Source organism: Trichoderma harzianum (assembly GCF_003025095.1).
Source record: "Trichoderma harzianum CBS 226.95 unplaced genomic scaffold M431scaffold_26, whole genome shotgun sequence".
Taxonomy (NCBI): Eukaryota; Fungi; Ascomycota; class Sordariomycetes; order Hypocreales; family Hypocreaceae; genus Trichoderma; species Trichoderma harzianum.
In genome coordinates, this window is record NW_020209274.1 from 242861 (window position 1) to 262463 (window position 19603).

Genomic DNA, 19603 nt, shown 5'->3' on the forward strand with positions numbered 1-19603 from the left:
GCTTCTGGCCAGCGATTCATCTCACCATAACAGGCAACCCATCTTGGCTGCTTCGCCACCGGTAGTTGTGTGGGCGGCGCCTTGTTGTTGTTGTTTCGAATAACGTTTGAATGAGACGGAGATGGGTTGCAAGTTGCCAGAGCACGACACGAAGAAATGGAAGCTCGGAGGTCGTATTTTATAGGCTTATGGCTGGTGAGAAGTTTCTGATGGATTGGGGTCAGGTGTACTCATCTGTGGGTGTGCAATACTACCACGCCAATATTGAAATGCCGCCGTTAGCCACACCAATAGAACGATGCGACCAGCTTCACCAGTTTCACCCGTTTCATCCGTTTCGCGGCCGAGAACCCATAGAAGATCCAAGATCCCAGACCCAGCAGACAAGCTCTCGTCACATTTACCAAACTCCCGGCCCGATTCTGCGCTGTTGGTAGAGATGCCATGTATTTTGCATCGAAATAACCGAAATCAGAGTGGTTAGAGGAGACCTTTCAAAGCTTATCCAACGGCAAAGGTCTAAATCTCTGGAATCCGGTTTCTAGCTAGCTAGAAGGTGATGAACTTCGGTTTAGAGGGCTAGCTGGCTTTGAAATTTACGATCCAAGAGACGATATGAACATTATTCAAGACCTTTTATTCCTAAATCAAAGGATGGAAACTGACACCAGCGGGTACGGCGCATAGTCAATGCTCCGGCACTCATCCGTTGGAGTCAGCGGTGTAAAAGCCGAGCCGAGCCGAGCCAGCCTACTGCTCCTGTCTAATTATTCCTCGAGATCTTCTCATCGCGGGGGAGTGGCACCGGCACTATGTGCCGTGACTCCTCCCCACGATTCCACCCCGTCTGCATCGGTTACGGTGCCGACGCAAATCCGACGCAAATCCGCACAAGATTGCCCACTTGGAGGTGTGTGACTCTGCACGAACCATACGCGAATATGTACTAAGCCTTATGGCAGGATACATCCTCGGATATACTCAGAAATGCCCGAGCCGAGAATGCCTGAATAGGGCCAAGGATGAAGTCGACCGCGCGCTGGTATTGGTGGTTCATATCCGCGGAGCATCGGGGGAGATACGGACTTTTGGGAGGTTTTGCTATATATAGAGAGAGAAGAATTTCACATGGGGGCTGCCCATCGTTGAATACTTGACAGCAAGTGGGCCTCGGTTGTAGCTGAAGAAAGCGTATCTAACCTTCATAATGTACTCTCTCTGATAGCTATCCCCCCCAACATGCCTGACAATGAAGCAGGTGTTGTGGGAGAAATAGACAACACCATGTAGACGGCCTGCTTTTGTTTTTGGTCATGATCAGGATTATAGGGAGCGGCCTGAAACACACTGGCCAGCAGATGTCAACAAGTCAGTGGTACAGCATCCCTTTGAGTGCCATCAGGTACCACCTATGTACTACATCCACTTATCTTCTACATTGAGGGGAGAATCTTTAATTTCTGACTCTTTGATTGGGTACGACTTTTAACAGTACTTGGGTGGCACCTTGAGGTACTCAAAGGGATAGTAAATCAGGTCCCGATCTGTAATACACTCTTCTTATTACAATTTGATATTAACACGGACGACCAGAAGAAGCAACTAGAACAAGTAAATAAATACACTGTGAGTGATGTAAATAGTATTAAAATATTAAAACCATTTTGCTCTGTGAGTGATGTAAATTGCATTGACATATTGAAACCATTTTACTCCGAGGGAGTCTATATATCTCTCCCTTGCCTGTTCCTACCCTGCATCAACTCTCTATTCTATTTATTTATTTATTTTTCTTATGTAGCTACTAACCTTCCAGACTAAACTACCGCTTTGAAACAACTCTTCGTCCCTCGTCATCAGCCACTATCAATTCCTGAGAGGTAATAAACCACTCAAACAGTCCAGCGCGTTTTGCCATACCAACCCAGTGCAACGCTGGGACGGTTGGCAGCTTTAGCACAGCCTCATTCTCAGGTTTCCTAAACAACTCCTCCGCATGCGCCGAAGTGACGTCGGTTCGAAGGGCTGCTGTGCCAGGGTAGTTGACAAAGCGCAGCGCCTTCTCTTCCGACTCCTCGTGACCTGCGGTGACGGCGGTAGCTACAGCAGCAGCTACGTCGTTGACTGGCGCAACGTGAAATGTGCCGCCGAGTTTGGCAAAGTCGGGTCGCACACCGAGACGTAGCGAGTTGACAAGATAGGCGCGAACCAGGGCGTCTTCACCCGGCGTCAGTTGATCGGCCGGAGCGTCATCGGCGAAAGGAGCCGGTGTGGGTCGATGCGCCGTCACCCGCAGACCGGCCCGGCGCGCCGCATCGGCGAGGTACCTCTCGGCCACCCATTTCGACGCGACGTAGCCGTGGGCAGGGTCCGGCCGTGGCAGGCCACTACTGTCACCGTCGGCCTCATAATCTGCCAGGGCGCCTGAGCTCAAGACGTGCAGCGTGGCGCCAGTGCGGAGGGCCAGCTTCGCGAGCGCCTTGACAGAGTTCACGTTGACGGCTTTGAGAGCACCGTAGCCGTCCCAGAAATTGCGGTCGGCGGCCATGTGAAGGATGACATCGATCTCTGCCAGCTCGGCGGCGTCATCATCAATCGGCAAAGACGGCAGCTCGGCTGCCACCACGCGTATTTTGCTCGAGAGACCAGGAAAGAGGTTTGTCAGGTCCCTACCCTCGGCGGGCCGAGCTAGAACCAAGATCTGCGCGACGCGCTCATCAGCTACCAAATGAGGGACTACGCTCTTTCCCAGAGATCCCGTTGCACCGGTGACCAGGACGCGGAGTCCGGCGCTGTTTGAATCGCCCGTCCGCTGCTGCACCGCCGCTGGGACATCATCCAACAAGTCTAAAGCAATCTCCTTGTCCCAATCAGGGGCGGACCCTTGGCTCTCCAGCAGTGTTGCCATGCTGCCAAGCTCAGACGCTTTCATGAGCAAGCCTAGGCGCGGTGCGTCACCAAACACGCGCTTAATGACAGATTGCAGTTTGACCAGCAGCAACGAGTTGCCGCCGACGTGGAAGAAGTCGGACTGCGACGACAGCGGCTCGATCGCCAACGAAAGCTGCGGGAGCACCTCAGTCCAAAGCTCAGCAAGGCGGCGCTCGGCGGGTGTAAAGTTCTTTTGCTGTTGCTCTTGCTGTTCCGCGCTGGACGTCTTGATCTCTGGGAGAGGGAGAGCCTGCACGGCCTTGCGGTCGACCTTGCCGTGGGCAGTAAGGGGAACCTCGTCAACAGGTACGATGATGGCTGGGACCATGTAGTTCGGGAGGGAGTTGGACAGTTGCGTGCGGAGTTGGTTAATCGTCTTGGTAACTTGCGTCTCGCTCATGCCCTTGTTCTCGAGCACCACATGCGCAACAAGGAGTCCATCATGGTCGCCCTCGCCAGCATGCAGCGTCACCACGGCGTGGGCCAGCGTGCCGGCAGCTTCCCTCATAATGATTCCCTCAATCTCTGCCAGCTCGATGCGGAACCCGCGGACCTTGACCTGGGCATCACCGGCAACACGGCCCTCGATGGCAATGTAGCCGCGGGTGTCAAGCCGCCCATAATCGCCAGTAAAGTACATGCGACCCCAGCCGGTGGCCTTTTTATCCTGTGGTGCGAACGGGTCCGCGTGGAACTGCTTCGCCGTCACGTCCGGCCTGCCAAGGTATTCATTCTGGCCAACGCCGGCGCCGCCGATGACAATCTCTCCCGGCACACCGATCGGCACGGGTCGCGACTCTTCATCCATAATGTAGACGGCGTAGTTGGGCAGGATGCGACCCGGGACGGGGACAGTCAGGTTAGGATCGTGTACATCGGCAACGCCCTTCATGGTAGACACGGTCGCCTCCGTAGGCCCGTATGTGGTATAGAAGCGCAGATTCGGCAGCACACGGCTCAAGCCCCGGAACGAGTCCAGGAGACTCTGGGGCGAGCGTTCGCCGCCAAACCAGGCAGAAGTCCAGGCCGTGCAACGTCGTAGACCATCTGGCGCAAAACGGAACCACATGCTGTACTCGGAAGGCGTTGCTACGGTCATGGTCACGCCGTGCTCGGCCATCAAACGTGTCAGCTCAGCCGGGTCGCCGCGGGCGTCGGCAGGAGCGACAACAAGGCAGCCGCCGGTAGCAATGGCGGAGAAGATCTGTTTCAACGAGCCATCAGAGGTCAAGGCAAATTGCTGGAGCACGACTCGGCCAAGGGTGGCAATGTCCCACTCTCGCACGAAGCCCTCAACCATGGTGCGGATGCTGGCGTGCTTGACAGCGATGCCCTTGGGTTCGCCGGTCGAGCCGCTGGTGAAGATTATATAGGCAGTGCGGTCTTGACGGGCTGCCGTTGCGATTCTCTCCGTACTCCCATGAGTCGTGGCGGGGAGATCGGATATGTTGATGACAGCTACTACCCCGTCTTCAGCTCCAACCCCAATCTCCGGCGTGCGTGCTGCCGTGTCACTGTCGGACAGGATGACGGCCGGCTGTGCTGTTTTGACGTAGCTCTTCAGGCGTGGGATGGAGACTTTCAGATCCAATGGCAGATAGACGGCACCGACACGAAGGATAGCAATCATGGAGGCAATCCAGTCGGCGGACGGAGTCTGGAACACGCCAACAACGGACTGTTCGTGGCTTTGATCAGGCAGCTTCTCAACAAGGGCACGCGCAATGCTTTCGACCCGCTCATCCAACGCTGCGTAGGTATATACACGGCCAAAGCCATCTTTAACAGCGACGCTATCGCGGTTCTGGGAGATGACCTGGTCGAGACGGTGGGCGATGGTGGCGGGCCATTCGAGTGGCATGTCAGTGCCTATGTATCCAAGAAAGTTAGCCAGATCGTCAAACCAGAGACGAAAAAAAAAAATACATGTACATACCCTTGCCGAGTGTCAACGCTCTCTTCACATCAGCCTTGTCCCACTTGTCCACCTTTGCTATGTCGCCGCCCTGCTTCACAAACTCTCTCAAGACATTAACATAGCTTCGTAGGAACAAGTCCGTGGCCTCCTGGCTGTATAGAGCCCCTTGCATGTGAAAAGCTAGCAAGGCACCCTCGCCGTCATCGACAATCTCTAGTGCGATGTCGTATGGGCCTCTCGCCGCATGCCACTGGTGCTCGCCGACCTTGCATCCAGCCCAGGGCATCTCCGCCTGCTCTTGGGTAAATAGTTTATAGTCCATTAGGACTTGGAATACAGGCGGGTATGCGTTGGAGCGCGGTGCAGCCAGCTCGTTCAGCAGCAAATCGAAGGGTAGGGCCGAGTGTTCGAGCGCGCTGTACACGTTCTTGCGTGTCTCTTCAACGGCCTGCCCGAACGTCTGGCCGCCGGGGCTACGATTGAACACCAAGGGGAGCACGTTCAAGAAATTTCCAATGCTACCCATGAAGTTGCTGTCGAGCCGGTTGGCGTCAGCGACACCTATGACAATCTTGTCCGTTGTCTCAGCGGGCAGCAGCCGGAACAGAAGTGCCTGTAGAATGGTCAAGTAGCCATGGAACGACGTGGCCTTGCTGCTCCGCGTGAGCTGCTTCAACTTGGCGACTGTCTGGGCGTCGAGACGGATCCGGGCAATGTTGATCTTGTAATCCTGGAGCGGCTGGCGAACCTGAGAGCGAGCAAAGGAGAGCAGCTCAATAGGACGCGTGAGGTCTACGGCCTGGAGCGTACGGCGGAAGTAATCGATGGCTGGCTGGAGCTTGCCGGTCTTGTACGCGAGGAGTTGCTGCTTGCCAAAGGAACGGGCCTGTGAGGCGTCAGGCAGCGGTGCCAACGGTCGGCCGCGGTTGCTGTAGACTTGGTTGATGTCGAGCATCAGCATGTTCATGCTGTGGCCGTCCATCGAGATGTGGTGTGTTCCCATGAGCAGGTAATGCCGTGTGTCAGAGAGCGAGAGCAGTCGTAGTCGAAGCTGGCCCCAATCGCCGAGATCCCACTTGTGGTCACGCATGGCGTCGAGCTCCTCAGCCGCCTGGGCTTCTGACTGGATCGTGGCCGTCTCCAGACGCACAAAGGATTTCGACAGGATACCCTGCATGGGCGTCCTGCTGTCGTCGTCGGACCAGAAGAAACGCGTTCGCAGGGCCTCGTGCCTCTGCGCTACCGACTCGACGGCCTTGGCGAGATCACCGATGCGGATGCGGCCTGTGAGCTTGAATTGGTAGGCAATATTAAACGTGGTGGGGTCATCAATATAGTGGCTCAGGAACCAGAAGCGCTTCTGCCCAAACGTCATGGACTCGGTGTGTTCCGGCAGCTTGATGGAGGCGATGATCTTTTCACGCCTCGCTTCTTCAAGCTGTCTCTCCAGTGACTGGGCTGTAGGTTTCTTATGGTCGACATCGTCTCCCAGAGGCGTCTCCAGAGGCGTGTCAAGCGGCGATCGGGGCGTCGAAGTGGCTGGCAGACTACCTGACTCCGAACTATACGACGTCTCCGTCGATCGCTTGGTGGGCGGGAAAGACGCCTTAGCTGGAGCAGGAACAGGAACAGGAGCAGGAACAGGAACAGGAACAGGAGTAGGGGCAGCAGCGGTAGCAACAGGAGGATTACCGCCGTCACTGCCCACCTTTTCCAAGTCCAGGATGTCGGCGGGGATGCCGCTCACTGCATCATCAAGTATAGACTCGAGTGTTGACCCAGCGCCTAGAATTTTGAGCACAGGAAGGTCGATGCTAAACTCCTGGAGGAACCAGGTGCGGACCTCAACCGCCATGATGGAGTCCACTCCCTGTTCTACGAGCGTCACCATCTCGTTGACGCTCTCGCCTTGAGGGATCATCAGGATGCGCTTCAACCGCTCGATAAAGGCTTCTCTGATGATGCCCTTTGCCTCAGCAGCAGACTTGGCAGCAGCAAGGCGGGCGCGTGGACGCTCCGTCTTGCCAGCACCACCGCCACGCCCGCCCTGGATGGCAGCGGCGTCGTGTAGCAGCAGATGGCTGAAACAGGGGTTGGCGAGCAATGTGGCACCCTCGCGGAAGGGCGACACGCCGGTGCACACCTCGGAGCCCCCCTTCTGACCTGGCCGGCCGGCGAGGATGCCCTCGGCGAAGAGCCCGAGGAAGTCCTGCTCAGAAACGTTGCGGTAGCCTATGCGCGTGAAGTGGTCCTTGTCCAGGTGATTGGCGTGCTCGAAATAGCCCAGGCCCTGGATGGAGCTGATGGCAATGTCGGAGCCGGCAACGCCTCTCACGTTGCGCCTTTGAGCTGCGAGCGCGGCCATGAACTGGTTGGCCATGATGTAGGCCGACTGGCCCGTGTTACCAACGACGTTGGCCAGCGAGGTGAATAGGATGAAGAAGTCGAGCGGTGTGTCATAGAAGAACTCGTCTAGGACAACGGAGCCTTCAATCTTGGGCGGGGCCGTCCGCTGTAGCGACTCGAATTTCATGTCGTCAAAGAGGGCGTCGTCGATCATCATGGCGCCGTTGGCGACGCCAATGATGGGTGGCAGCTCGGCGCGGATCTCGTCAAGAGCCTCGCGTAGAGACTCGCGGCGTGTAACATCAATCGACATGACCTTGATAGTCGCTCCCTCAGCCGCGCACGAATCTATAAACCGCTGACTCACCTTTGGCCGCCGGCTCGAGAGGACCAAATTCCGCGCCCCATGGGCTACCATCCAAGCACACAGCGACTGGCCTAGCTCGCCAGTCAGGCCAACAAGCAAGTAGGTGCCATCAGCGCGGAAGATGGTGCCATGGTCGATGGGCCGTACAAGAGCTCGCACTGATGAAGTCGTGGCCCAGTCGACGACGCTGAGCTTGGTGTGCACGGCAGGCGAGGAGGCGACATCCTGGAGTGCCAATACGGGAACCTGCTCGTTTGTCTTTGTCGATGACGATCCTGGCTGCCCCCGGGTTGCCACAACCTTCCAAGCCTCCTTGAGCGCACGACCGACGTGCTCCACGTCGTCGGCGTCGCCTGAGTGAGGAGACAGGCCGGGCTGCGTACGCAAGAAGTCAGCTGCCTTGGCCTTGGCTGTGTGTGGCGGGAGAGATCGGACCAAAAGGTCAGAACTGGCAGATGCAGGCTCGGGAGACAGGTCGACCAGGAGTGAGACATTGCGCGGCAAAAGTGTGCGCACCAGACGCGTAGGAAGCTTCTCATGGATGAAAATGTACGGTGAGGAGCCATTGGCATCTGCGTGGTTCTTCGTAGCTGTTGTAAAGACAACGTGCACGTCCTGTCTAGCTGCTTCCTTAACCAGGGCGTCCTTTAGGAGCTGGTCAGCCTCGTGAACCAGCACAGTTCCAGAGCGTGGTGCGGTGGCGAGGATGGTCTGCGCAAGGAGATATGCGGCAACAGCGCCAAGAGAGGTGCTAGTAATAGTATTCACATTCTTGCTCGCCGGCAGAGGCACCGTCCACTCGGTGGGCACACGTGCTCGGGATTCGACAGCAGTGTCGGCCAGCGCGAGGAGCTTTTGACCCGTCTCGGCCTCGGTGCCGACAAATAAGGTGAAGTAGCCAACCTCGCGGATCTTGAGAACCTGCAGCAGCGACTGCTCGACTCGGAGAGTGACGGTATTGCCCGTAGTTGGAGGTGTGGGCAGCACACGCAGCGGCGACACGGTGGCAAGCTTGAATGACACGCCGTCAGCCGCTGGCTCAAGCACCATGGTCGTCTCGCGCGGATCGAATTCATCATACACAGCACGGCGGTAGGTGTTGTACCGATTGTTGGCCTCTGTGTAAGGGAGCAGTCGCGGGATGAACAGTTGGCCGTTGACGTAGTGGTACTCGGGCTCGATGGTCCAGAGGACATTGGTTTCCTCCGCCTTCTTGAAGCGAGCGCCTAACTCAAGGCGCAGCAGGGCATCGGCGAGAACTTCCGATGTTGGTTCCGTGGCGGCGTCAAAGTCGAGTAGCTGCAGAGTGATGGTCGGATATTCATGGCGGAGAACACGGGACACTCCGAGGATGATGGACGAGTATGGACGCTCAGCGCGGGCCTCACGTGTGGCCCAGAGGATGGCATGGCCGTTCCGCCAGAGTGTCTTTAGGCCCTCAATCTTGGGCTCGGTTCGGGTCTCGAGGAGCTGCTCCTCCAGCTCGGTCAGGCAGAGAACAGAGCTCCCAGAGGCCAGGTCGTATCCGTCGAGTTCCTCAATAGACTCGAGGAACGTGACGGCTGCGTAACGCGGGCTAATCAGGGCACTTACACCCTTGGCCAGCTTGGCAACGGCTTCTGTACGCCCGCCTACAATTACCAACTGGCCGGTGCCCTGGGTCGGAGCGGGAGCGGCTAGGGGAGCACGTAGACTATTGACACGGTCATCGACGGCCTGGCTGGCAAAGATGGAGAACCATTGCAGCTTGTTCTTGCTGCCGGTGGAAAAGGGGGTGGTTGTATCGATGCCACTGAAGCCGTGTCGGCGTGTTAGTGAATCCCAACGATCCAATGACAGAGACGGCCCATTGCTATCTGCCCACCACCCGGGCAGACCGCCGAGAATGGTGCTTAGGCTCAGAGAGTCGTTGCTGTTGATTTCCAACGCGACTAGATAGCCGCCAGGCCTCAGGAGCTTCCTCACATTGGCAAGCGTCTCGTCCAAGTCGACGGTGGCATGCAGGGCTGCTGACGCCAGCACGACATCGAATGAGCCTTCCCCTAGTCCCTGCTCCGCTGGTGGCTGGTTAATATCGTATGTCGTGACTACCAAGCGATCGGCCAAGTCGCGGAAACGGTGCTGGACGCCCTCCAAGGACTCGGCCGAGACGTCAGTGTAAGTGTAAGAGGAGAAGGCGTCGCCAAGGGCGGGCAGGATCGAGGCGGTCGAGCCGCCGCCAGTTCCCGCGCCAATCTCGAGGATATGCATGCGCGGGAACCGGTGGGCGATCTGGGCAGCAACGCGAGCGTACCACACGTTTGCGTTCTCCTGCCCCGGCTGCGCCGTCAGCTGTTGGTAGAACCGGCTCAGCAGCTCGTCCTTGGCCAGGTGCTCCAGGATGCTACCACCGCCGCGGATCTCATCAGCCAGATGGCTGCCCGCTACCTCCAACAGTCGCATGTAGTCGTGCTTGTGGTGCTTGGCGACGAGAGAGTTGACAAAAGCTGCCGAGTCTTTGAGCGCCTCCTGCAGCACGTAGGGGTGATCCCCTCGCGACACGACTTCTACCGTGCGAGCAGCAAAGTCCAGCAGGTTCTGGTGGTGGCCCAGGGCATCGGCCTTCTCCCACTCCGTCATGGTCTCGTGGAGGCGGCGTAGGTAGAAGAAGCCCACACGCTCGGCTGCCAGCAAGGCTGTGTCGTTTTCGGACGATGACACGCCCTTCTCGTCGCTCTCTTCGCCCTTCATGGCCACATTGGCGTCAGGGGCAGCCAGACGGTAGTCGTAGCGGGTGTAGATGACAGCGTCGTCACGAGGTGTTGGCGCCGCAAACGGTTGGAGCTCAACCGACTCAAACTGCACAAACGGGTGCGCTTGTGCTGACCCGCCAGAGTATACGTCAATATCGACCATCATATGGCCCTCAGGCGTCGCACGAGTGGACGTCTGGTACTGTAGGGTGCGGTCACGAGCCTCACTGGTGTTGCAAAAGTATGGGTTTATGACGATGGAGCGAAAGGTCGTTGGCACGCAGAGAGTAAAGAGACGGTTGTCGTGCGGGTGGCTGTAGGCGGCGAAACCCGTCTGGATGGCCGAGTCGAGCCAGCCCGGGTGGACCAAGAGCTTATCCTCCCAGCCGTTGCCAGACTCGTCCTCGATCTCGCCCATAGCCCAACCCATCTTGCGGTGGATTGCTCGCACGCCTGTGAACGGTGAGCCATAGGTATAGCCCAGCTTGGTGAACTGGGAGTACAGGCGCTCGGGCTCCGCCTCCACCAGGTTGATCTCGTCATGGCGAACTGCAGGTAGCGTGTCTGAACCAGCTTCGAAGAAGGTAGCCGTGATGGTAGCGCTGAAGTTGAGCGTCAAAGGTGTGCCGCTGTCGAACGGCCGGCCAGAGTGGCAGGTAATGCGGCCAGAGAGCTCGTCGTCGGTGGACCGCACCACGCTCAGTGTCACCTTGGTTTCCATGCCAGCACTCTCGTCATCAAATGAGAGAGCGCGGCCGATGACGGCGTTTTCAATGGAGATGAGCCCCAGCTTACGGCCGGCAGCAGCAGCAGCGACGGCTTCTACAGCCAAGGAGACAAAGCCCATCGCGGGGAAGACACTCTGGCCCTGTAAAGCGTGGCCCTGGAGCCAGCTGTTCTCGGAGGGGCGCAGGACATTGCGCCATGAGACCTCGTCGGCCGTCTCCGTCTCTACCAACCGTCTCCCCAAGAGCGGGTGTGGCAGCGCGTGTAGGTGTCGATGGGCACCCGAGAAGCGGGTGAGCGAGTAGAAAGAACGGGAGTGGTCAAAGGGATAGGTCGGGAGGTTGGTCAGGGGCTGCTTGGGCAACGACGCAGCACCAGAAATCAGCTTCTCAAACTCGTCAAAGTTGACCGACGAGGCACCCAGGTGCGTCCAAATGAAGCCAACAGCCAATGCCAGAGTTTCTACGTCGTCCTTTTTCCGGGCCAGCAGTCCCGTGTAGGGAATCTTGTGCCCGGTTGCATGCTCTATCGTGTCGAGGGCCGGGCCTTTGAGCGCGGGATGGGGACCGTATTCAATCGCCAAGTCCATGGGCCCGGCTTCGGTGACTGCTTGTGATACGGCCGGCTCGAACAAGACGGCGTTGGCCATATTTTCAACCCAGTACTGGGGAGACTGGACGTCCTCTTTAGTCATGACACGACCGCCCTCGATGACGCTGGAGAACCACTTTGTACCGTTGCCCTCTTCCACGGCGTAGCCAGCCCTTGCGAGGCCAGCGAGATAAGGCTCCGCACACGGCTTCATGTGGGCAGAGTGGTATGCCGTGTCGACTTGTAACCGGCGCGCGAACTTGCCTTCGTCCTTGAAGATGGCGACAGCCTCGTTGATGGCATCTTCGTCACCCGATAGGGTGATGCTGGTCAGGGAGTTGCGTGCGGCGACCTGGATCCCTCCAAGAAGCTCGCAGAGCTCTTGAGCATCTTCAAACGAAGTACCGACGGCCATCATAGCGCCAGGGCCTCCAGCACGGGCCAGTCTGGCGTAGAGTCCACGATAGTGGGCGACGCGGATCGCAGTGGTGGCCGACAGGAAGCCGGCGGCATACGCAGCGCCGATCTCGCCGGATGAGTGACCTACGACAGCACGCAACTGGATGCCCGCGGCCCTGAGGAGGTCCACGAGTACGATCTGTACGGCTGTGCATATCGGCTGAGATATGGTTGCTTCGGACATCCGGGAGGACTTGGGGTTGGCAAGGAGTTGCCCGCTCAGCGTCCAGTCGGGCCGGTCGCCGTCGGGGAGCGTGGCCAGGGCTCGCTGAAGCTCGGCAATGCGCTGGGCAGCGAACGGCGATTCCTCGATCAGCCGTGCTCCCATTCGCGCCCACTGGGCTCCCTGGCCAGTAAACACGCCGAGAATAGAGGGCTTGGACACGTCGAAATAACGAGTAGTCAGGTCACTACCGCCGGCGTCGGCGTCGGCGAGCAGCCCATCAATCCTCTTGATAGTCTCGTTAATGTTAGCGGCAAAGATGGGCTTGCGGAAAGGGAGCGTCGACCGGCGCGTTTGTAGTGTGTAGGCCAAGTCCCGCATGTTAGTGTCCGGATTCCCTTGGAGGTAGGTTCGTAGGTCATCGAGTGTGGCCCGGATAGCAGATGAAGAAGCAGCCGAGATGGTGAGTGGCGTAAACGCTGGCACAGCAGCAGCAGCAGCCTTGTTGTTCGCTGCTTGAGGCTCATAGTACTCGAGAATGGCATGTGCATTGGTGCCACCGAACCCTGCCACGGCATAACATGAGCCGGTCAGTTCCATAACAATTCTCAACTAGCCTTCAGCTTCTATCAATCTTAGACTCACCGAAACTGTTAACACTAACTCGGCGCGGTTGGCCGGGAAGCGTACTTGGCCAGGGCGTGGCGGACGTAGGAATTTTGAGGTTATCGTAGAACGGGGCGACTTTGTCGCTTAGCCTCTTGAAATGAAGATTGGGGGGGATTATGCCATGCTGCATGGCCATGACAGAGCCAATCACGCTGGCAAGACCGGCGGCACCCTCGGTGTGTCTGTGCGAGCCCGAAGGCCAAAGTGTCAATAAAATGGTGAGACGGACAGTCTTGGAGGCAAAGAGTCGCTTAGAACGCACCCAACAACGGTCTTGATAGAGCCCACATATAGCGTATCAGTCGGCTTGCCATGCCCGAACAAGGATCGTGCGATGGCTTCCGATTCCTGCGGGTCACCGGCTTGCGTGCCAGTACCGTGCGCGTGGAAGAACTGGGGGCGATCTTTCGGATCGTTGATGTCGAGCCCGGCACGCGCATAGGTATCCTGGATGAGCTGTGCCTGAGCAATGTTGCTGGGCATCGTCATACCTGCCGTCTTACCGTCCTGGTTTACTGTGGTGATCGAGGTGTATTTAGTGCCGCAATCAAATAATTGACAATAAATGCATTATGGAAAAAGAAAGAAACATGATAATAGCGGAGAAGAGAAACTTACCAGCTGTCCCGCGAATCACGCAGTCAATGTGGTCGCCGTCTCTCAGCGCCGCACTAAGCGGCTTCATCACAACAGCCGCAATGCCCTCACCGCGAGCATAGCCGTCAGCTGCAGCATCCCACATCTTGCTGGTGCCCGTGGGTGACAGCATGCGAAGGCTGCTCTCTTTGATAAACATGCCTATGGTGGAGAAAGTCCAGTCGTGTCAGCATCAACGAGTTCCGCGTCTCGAGAATAGCATTGTCCGTAGCAACGCTAACAGAAACTCACCAGGAGCCACGATCAGGTTGGCGCCGGCCGCAATGGCGATCGGGCATTCGCCGTTTCGCAGGGCTGTCACACCCTGGTGAACTGCCACCAACGAGGACGAGCAGGCCGTGTCAATCGTCATGCTAGGTCCGTGCCAGTCGAAGAAGTAGGAGACTCGATTTGAGATGATGGCACGGCTGTCACCCGTGGCAGCATATGTCGGGGCCAGGTCCCAGTCCCGATTAACGATCTGAGCCCAGTCGTCACACATCATGCCAACATACACGGCTGTGTTAGATCCCCGAAGACCTTCAATGGTTTGGCCACCGGCGCACCTGGAGATGGGGGGCCAAATGGGTCAGCCAGGACAAGAAACACTAAAAAAGACGAAGCAACGTACAGAGAGTCGTAAACAGTCTCCATGACTAGGCGCTGCTGTGGGTCGATAGCCTCGGCTTCTGCCGGTTGGATGTTGAAGAAGGTGTTGTCAAACCGGGTCACGTCTTCTTCGATGAAGTATGCGTTTGGCGCGTTCAAGGCGCCGTGTTGGGAGCCATTGGTGTGGAAGAATCCGGTTGAATCGAAACGGTCAGTCGGAACACGCTTCGAGAGGTCATGTGGCGACTGGATCAAGTCCCATAGCTTTGAGGGTGAGTCTGAGCCGCCTGGGAAGCGGCATGCCATGCCAATGATGGCGATAGGCTCCTGCTCTGACACTGCCATTTTGAGTATGTACGGCGGACGGTGCCTCAGTTGCGTACTGTCTACGGCAGGATGGGAGGGATGAAGCACCAGGAGAAGTGTTAAGAGGTCGAGGCTGAACCAGAGTCAAGTGAAAAGCCTTTGAGTGTTGAAGTCTTCCTGTGCTTAAGTGTTGAAGAAACGTGCCTCGACACTAGACTGCAAGGATCACGGAGGCACTAACATTCGATGCTAGCTTTGACAAGCTGTCTGTCCAATCTTGGATTGGTTGGAGGGTTAGAGTTATGATTGCAAGAGCTGGGGATGTTGATATATTGGCAACTCCAGTGCGATCACTTAAAGTTAGTGGTTAGATTGTGCTCGACATATTGAATCGATTGGCCTGTGGGTCATCTTCTTCCATCGGCTGTAAGACGAGACGTTTGGCAGCGATCTCGGCGCTTCCCTCGTGAGCAAAATGGGCTGAGTGGAAAGGCCACGACCTGATTTCGGATACAGCTGAGATTGACGATGATAGATCAGACGCCTACTTTTCTCGATATTTTCCGTCTTACACATGGCGGAGTGGCCTTCTGTGCCTGAACTCAACATTGGCCCTTGACTGCTATTCGTTGGCTCGGAAAATCCTAATACTAACGCCAAACCCGATTAACGCCGAGTTTTAAATACCATAGTCGGGAAGGCCTGTGCAGCCTGTATACCATCTCACTTCTCTGCCTTGCATCTGAATCCTTCTCGGTGTGGCTAGGGCAGAATCGATGCAGCAGGCGAAGGGAGCCGTCAGCCGGAGTGTTTCGGAGCTTTTCGGCCAACGCGGTAAGCTGGCGTTAACAACAGCATCTCTCTTGAGAACAGCATGAAGAACGCCCCGGTATACATTCAATCTTTTCGTTATATGTTCAGTAGGATTTCTGGGGGCTTGTTAGCGTTCGGTAATACTGATTAAACAGACACAGGGTGTCGCTGAACCCATTCATTTCCAGCAGGATGCTTCGTACCTAGTTTATATACCGATTTTTAATGAATACTCGACGGAAGAAGCAATTATAGAATTTTCAACGGTTTCGACGGTGTGTCTCGTTACTCAGCTGGACCATTTACAAGCAAAATGGCGGCCACATCTACGACGCAGACGGCCTTGGTCGGTGGTCCCAAAGGCGACATCATCCTTTCCAACTCGGCTCCGCTCCCACAGGGACCGCTCCAAGACCATGAGCTGGCCGTGGCTGTCAAGGCCATCTCAATCAACCCAGTCGACACGAAAATGACGGGTCCCTACCACACCGAGGGTGCCATTCTGGGATGCGACTTTGCCGGGTTGGTAACGGCAGTGGGGCCGATTGCCGCGGAATGGGGCTTCCGGGAGGGAGACCGGGTCGCCGGCACCGTCATCGGGCTCAACTCGTTACGGCCTAGTGTCGGGGCCTTTGCAGAGAACACGGTGTGCTCGGCGTGGGGAGCCCTCAAGATCCCCGAAGATTGGACCTTTGCGGAGGCGGCGGGCGGCATGGGAGGACTCGCGTGGATCACGACGTCGTGGGCGCTGTTCCACGCCATGGGCTTGCCGGCCGGGCCTCAGCTTGAGCCGCTCAACAGCCGCCTCCCACCACCTCAGCTGGAGCCCAAGATCAACATTGTCACAGCTCACAGCTCTGGTGATGACACCTCGAAGCCGGTGACGACGGTGCTGGTCAGCGGTGGGGCCAGTTATACAGGCACGGCGGCCATCCAGTTGCTCAAGCTGGCCGGATTCACCGTCATCGCGACATGCTCTGCGCGCAGCTTCGACTTAGTGCGCTCGTTCGGAGCCGATGCCACCTTTGACTATGCCTCGCCCACAACCGCCGAGGAGATTCGCGCCTACACAGGCAACTTGCTGCGCTTGGCCATCGACTGCGTCACCACCCCCGAGTCGTCGCGCCTCTGCTATGCCGCCATGAGCCGCCTTGGTGGCCGCTACGTGGCGCTCGATCCTTACAGCGACGCCGTGGCAGCGACACGCGCCGTTGTTCGTCCCAGCTGGGTTTTTGGCCTCGAGCCCCTAGGCGACGAGATCGCCTGGCCAGAGCCGCATACCAGGAAGCCAAACCGCATCGCCCAGGACTTTCTCGAGGTTTGGAGTCGCACAATGCAGGGCCTCGTGGATCGAAAGCTCATCCGCTTCCATCCACAGCTGGTGCGCGATGACGGATTGGCTGGTGCATTGGAGGGTTTGGATGATATTCGGACTGGGAGAGTCTCGGGCAAGAAGCTGCTCTACAACTTGTGAGAAGAATGAGGTTGAGATGGAGAGTGTGGAGGAAGGAGCAACGGGCAGCTCAGCGGTGGGGTAGAGAGAGATTGGTACATGTAAATAGGTACCTATTCGTGTACAGGGTACTACTAGGTAGGTAGCTTGGGAACAGCCGATCTCGATATTAACGTACCTAGGTAGATACCTAGATATCATGGCCAATAGATGCGGTATTCAGCGTCACAAAATGCAATTCCACAGATATATCTCAACGTAATGCCAAATTCCAAGTTAGTAGCCAAGAGATAACCATCTGGCCTGCGGGGGCTCCATCTGAGGCTCTACGAAACTACAAACTTCTAATTGACATGTAAACCATCGATAGGTTCCAAACGAACCTCATGAGTCACTACTAAAGAATATATCGAATACATGTAGTCTCCTGTCAGCTGCGTAGTGCGTGGTATCGTGCATCTTTGCGAAAGGGTACTGAGGATTTCTACAACCCAAACAAACCCAAACCCGTACAAAGCATTTCCTACCCCCTACCTCTCCCTTTCGACGTTGGGCAGTGCAGCAATACATCTCGTAGCGCCGCTGGCAATGAGGCTCGAGTCTATTGCGCAAAGCATGTATCTGACGTGTAGCGTGTTGATGGCCCAATTCTGGATTTCGTAATTGTCATATAACCCAGCCAATCCCATTGTCTTACCATGTCGCCTACAAGCCTTACTGACCGATTCCAAAGCAGAGCGAAAAGCAGGCGTCTGGAAGCCGCCTGGTACACCCAATTCGATAGACAGGTCGTTCGATCCGACCAGGAGCACGTCGACGCCCTCGACTGCCGCAATCTCGTCGACATTCTCAACGGCATCTTTGGTCTCTATCATCACGATGACTGACGAAGCGGATCTGTTGCTTTCCTCAATGACTCGGTCTTGCGGTATCGGTCTGAGCGAAAATACCGGCAGCTGGCCGGTCATCGATCGGCAACCCGCCGGTGGGTACTTCGAAATGGAAACGGCAGCTTTCGCGTCCTCTACACATGACGGCATTAGAGCTCCGAAACCATGTTGCGGGGATTCGGGGATACTTACGAGATGAATGTATATGTGGGAATATCACGCCCATTGCACCGCCATCCAGGACTCTCTGGACGAAGCCATTGCCACACTGGTGTGGGACTCGGACAAAAGGGGTGATGCCTGCGAGCAGCCCAGCAACAGACAACTGACTTACATCGTCAATGGACAGCGTGGAGTGCTCCAAATCGATGAAAAGTGAATCGAACCCGGCATTTTTTGCTAACTGAACGACTTGGGGATTCGTATTAAACTTGATGCCAAAGGCCTAGGGGAAACAGGTTAGAATTGACGGATTCAGAGCTGCTGTGAGAGTTCCTGTGCCTCATTTGGCTGGGCGTTCAGGGCATACCTTGCAAAGCTGCCCGGCAGCAACCTTAGTGGCCAAAGTATTGACACAAGAAGCCATTGTAAGCACCGACAGGACTACTATTTCGACTTACAGACACTCATCGAAGTTAACAGAAGAATAAACCAACTCCGAGTCTTTTCAATGGCCTCTTTTCCAATACTGCCGCTGCTGACTGCCGTTTTTCCGTGTTGGCGCCGGGGCCCATGTTAGAAACTGTAATCGCAGTTTATCGGTGTTACTCGCAACTTGTCGCTCTCCGAGGGTTATCCACCGTTTCCCAGGTTTCGGGCCTGAATTTTCCTATATAAACCGTTTCATTTGTTCCTTCTATGAATAATATCGTATACCGTTATATTTTCCCCCTTGAGAGCAGCTGTTACATGACCGTAACAATTTTCACCTTCGTGACACTCTCAATCAACGCCATTCCTCACACCTTGTCATGATGCTCCGCTCCGCCAAGACCAGCCTCTTTATGAAAAGGACTAGCTGGCAATGCCACTCATGTCTTCCAAGCTCGTCGGCCGCCTCAGCCGCAGCTTCGGCTTTCAACACGACACAGAGAGCATATTTAAATGTCGGTGCCCAGAGGAAATCTGCAGTAACCGAGTCACCCGCACAGTGAGTTGCACAGGGTCAAGTAGTACACACCCCTGCGTGCTAACGGTGTGCTCACCAAATCATAGCCGGCCATTCAATGTTAGCTCCGAAGACCACGTCCAGCCATCTGCAAACACTCGCCCCAACGAAACGAACAAATCGTACGTTGACCACCACCACAGCCGCCGTCATATATGGCAAGACTAACGGTGCCAGTATAGACTCATCGGGAAGACGGGGAGCGAGAGCTCCAACAATAGCATGCCAAAGAACATTAATAGGAGTTTGGGTGTAAGCGAAAGCGTTGAGGGTCAAGTCGCCAACACCTTCAGGCGCCTTTCACCACATGTTAGGGCCAGATCCATTAGGGATCGGGAGGCATGGCTGGCTCGAGTTAACGCACAGAGAAAGCAGTGGCCCTTTGCGGACTAAGATCGAGGAAGAGAGTAAACTTATAATTTTTAAAAAAAGTTCATAAAACTATTATCATAATTTATTATATATATATAAACCTATTTGATCTTCATTTTACTTGTAGGATATATAACAGAGTAATACTTGTATATTTTCTTAGGCATTTTGCCCGTTACTTTGGTATCACCTCTGTAGCACTCGATGTCACATGCTCTTGTTGGTGTTATGGCTTGGTACATCACCAAGTTACCCTACGATATAGATTCCTGGGTTCGTCAGATCATGCATCTGCAATAGCATCCCTTTTCCCCACCCTATGCGATAAGAACCAGAGAGACTGTATAGACCTGGATGATATTGTGAATGAAGGACTATTGCAACTAGCGCTGCGTCTAATATGCTCCGGACTACTTAAGCAATTGAAGAGAAGAAAGTGATGGACGCGATTTGG

General features: G+C 55.9%; 4 protein-coding genes across 4 annotated transcripts; 2 read left to right on the plus strand and 2 right to left on the minus strand.

Moving 5' to 3' along the window:
• Nucleotides 1-1822: 1822 nt before the first annotated feature.
• On the minus strand, nt 1823-14492 carry M431DRAFT_100289 (hypothetical protein; the record flags this gene model as incomplete). Its single annotated transcript, XM_024911186.1, has 7 exons — nt 1823-4800; nt 4868-12799; nt 12879-13084; nt 13165-13417; nt 13521-13700; nt 13791-14104; nt 14170-14492. The coding sequence occupies 7 exons, from the start codon at nt 14490-14492 to the stop codon at nt 1823-1825; spliced, it is 12186 nt and encodes a 4061-aa protein (XP_024768034.1).
• A 1087-nt stretch (nt 14493-15579) lies between these two features.
• Nucleotides 15580-16740, plus strand: M431DRAFT_100273 (hypothetical protein; the record flags this gene model as incomplete). Its single annotated transcript, XM_024911185.1, has 1 exon — nt 15580-16740. One exon carries the CDS (start codon nt 15580-15582, stop codon nt 16738-16740), a length of 1161 nt encoding a protein of 386 aa, XP_024768035.1.
• A 509-nt stretch (nt 16741-17249) lies between these two features.
• Nucleotides 17250-18195, minus strand: M431DRAFT_100177 (hypothetical protein; the record flags this gene model as incomplete). Its single annotated transcript, XM_024911174.1, has 3 exons — nt 17250-17743; nt 17802-18054; nt 18139-18195. The coding sequence occupies 3 exons, from the start codon at nt 18193-18195 to the stop codon at nt 17250-17252; spliced, it is 804 nt and encodes a 267-aa protein (XP_024768036.1).
• A 388-nt stretch (nt 18196-18583) lies between these two features.
• M431DRAFT_21401 (hypothetical protein) lies at nt 18584-19178 on the plus strand (the record flags this gene model as incomplete). Its single annotated transcript, XM_024913488.1, has 3 exons — nt 18584-18759; nt 18825-18899; nt 18960-19178. The coding sequence occupies 3 exons, from the start codon at nt 18584-18586 to the stop codon at nt 19168-19170; spliced, it is 462 nt and encodes a 153-aa protein (XP_024768037.1). The 3' UTR covers nt 19171-19178.
• Between the last annotated feature and the right edge of the window lie 425 nt (nt 19179-19603).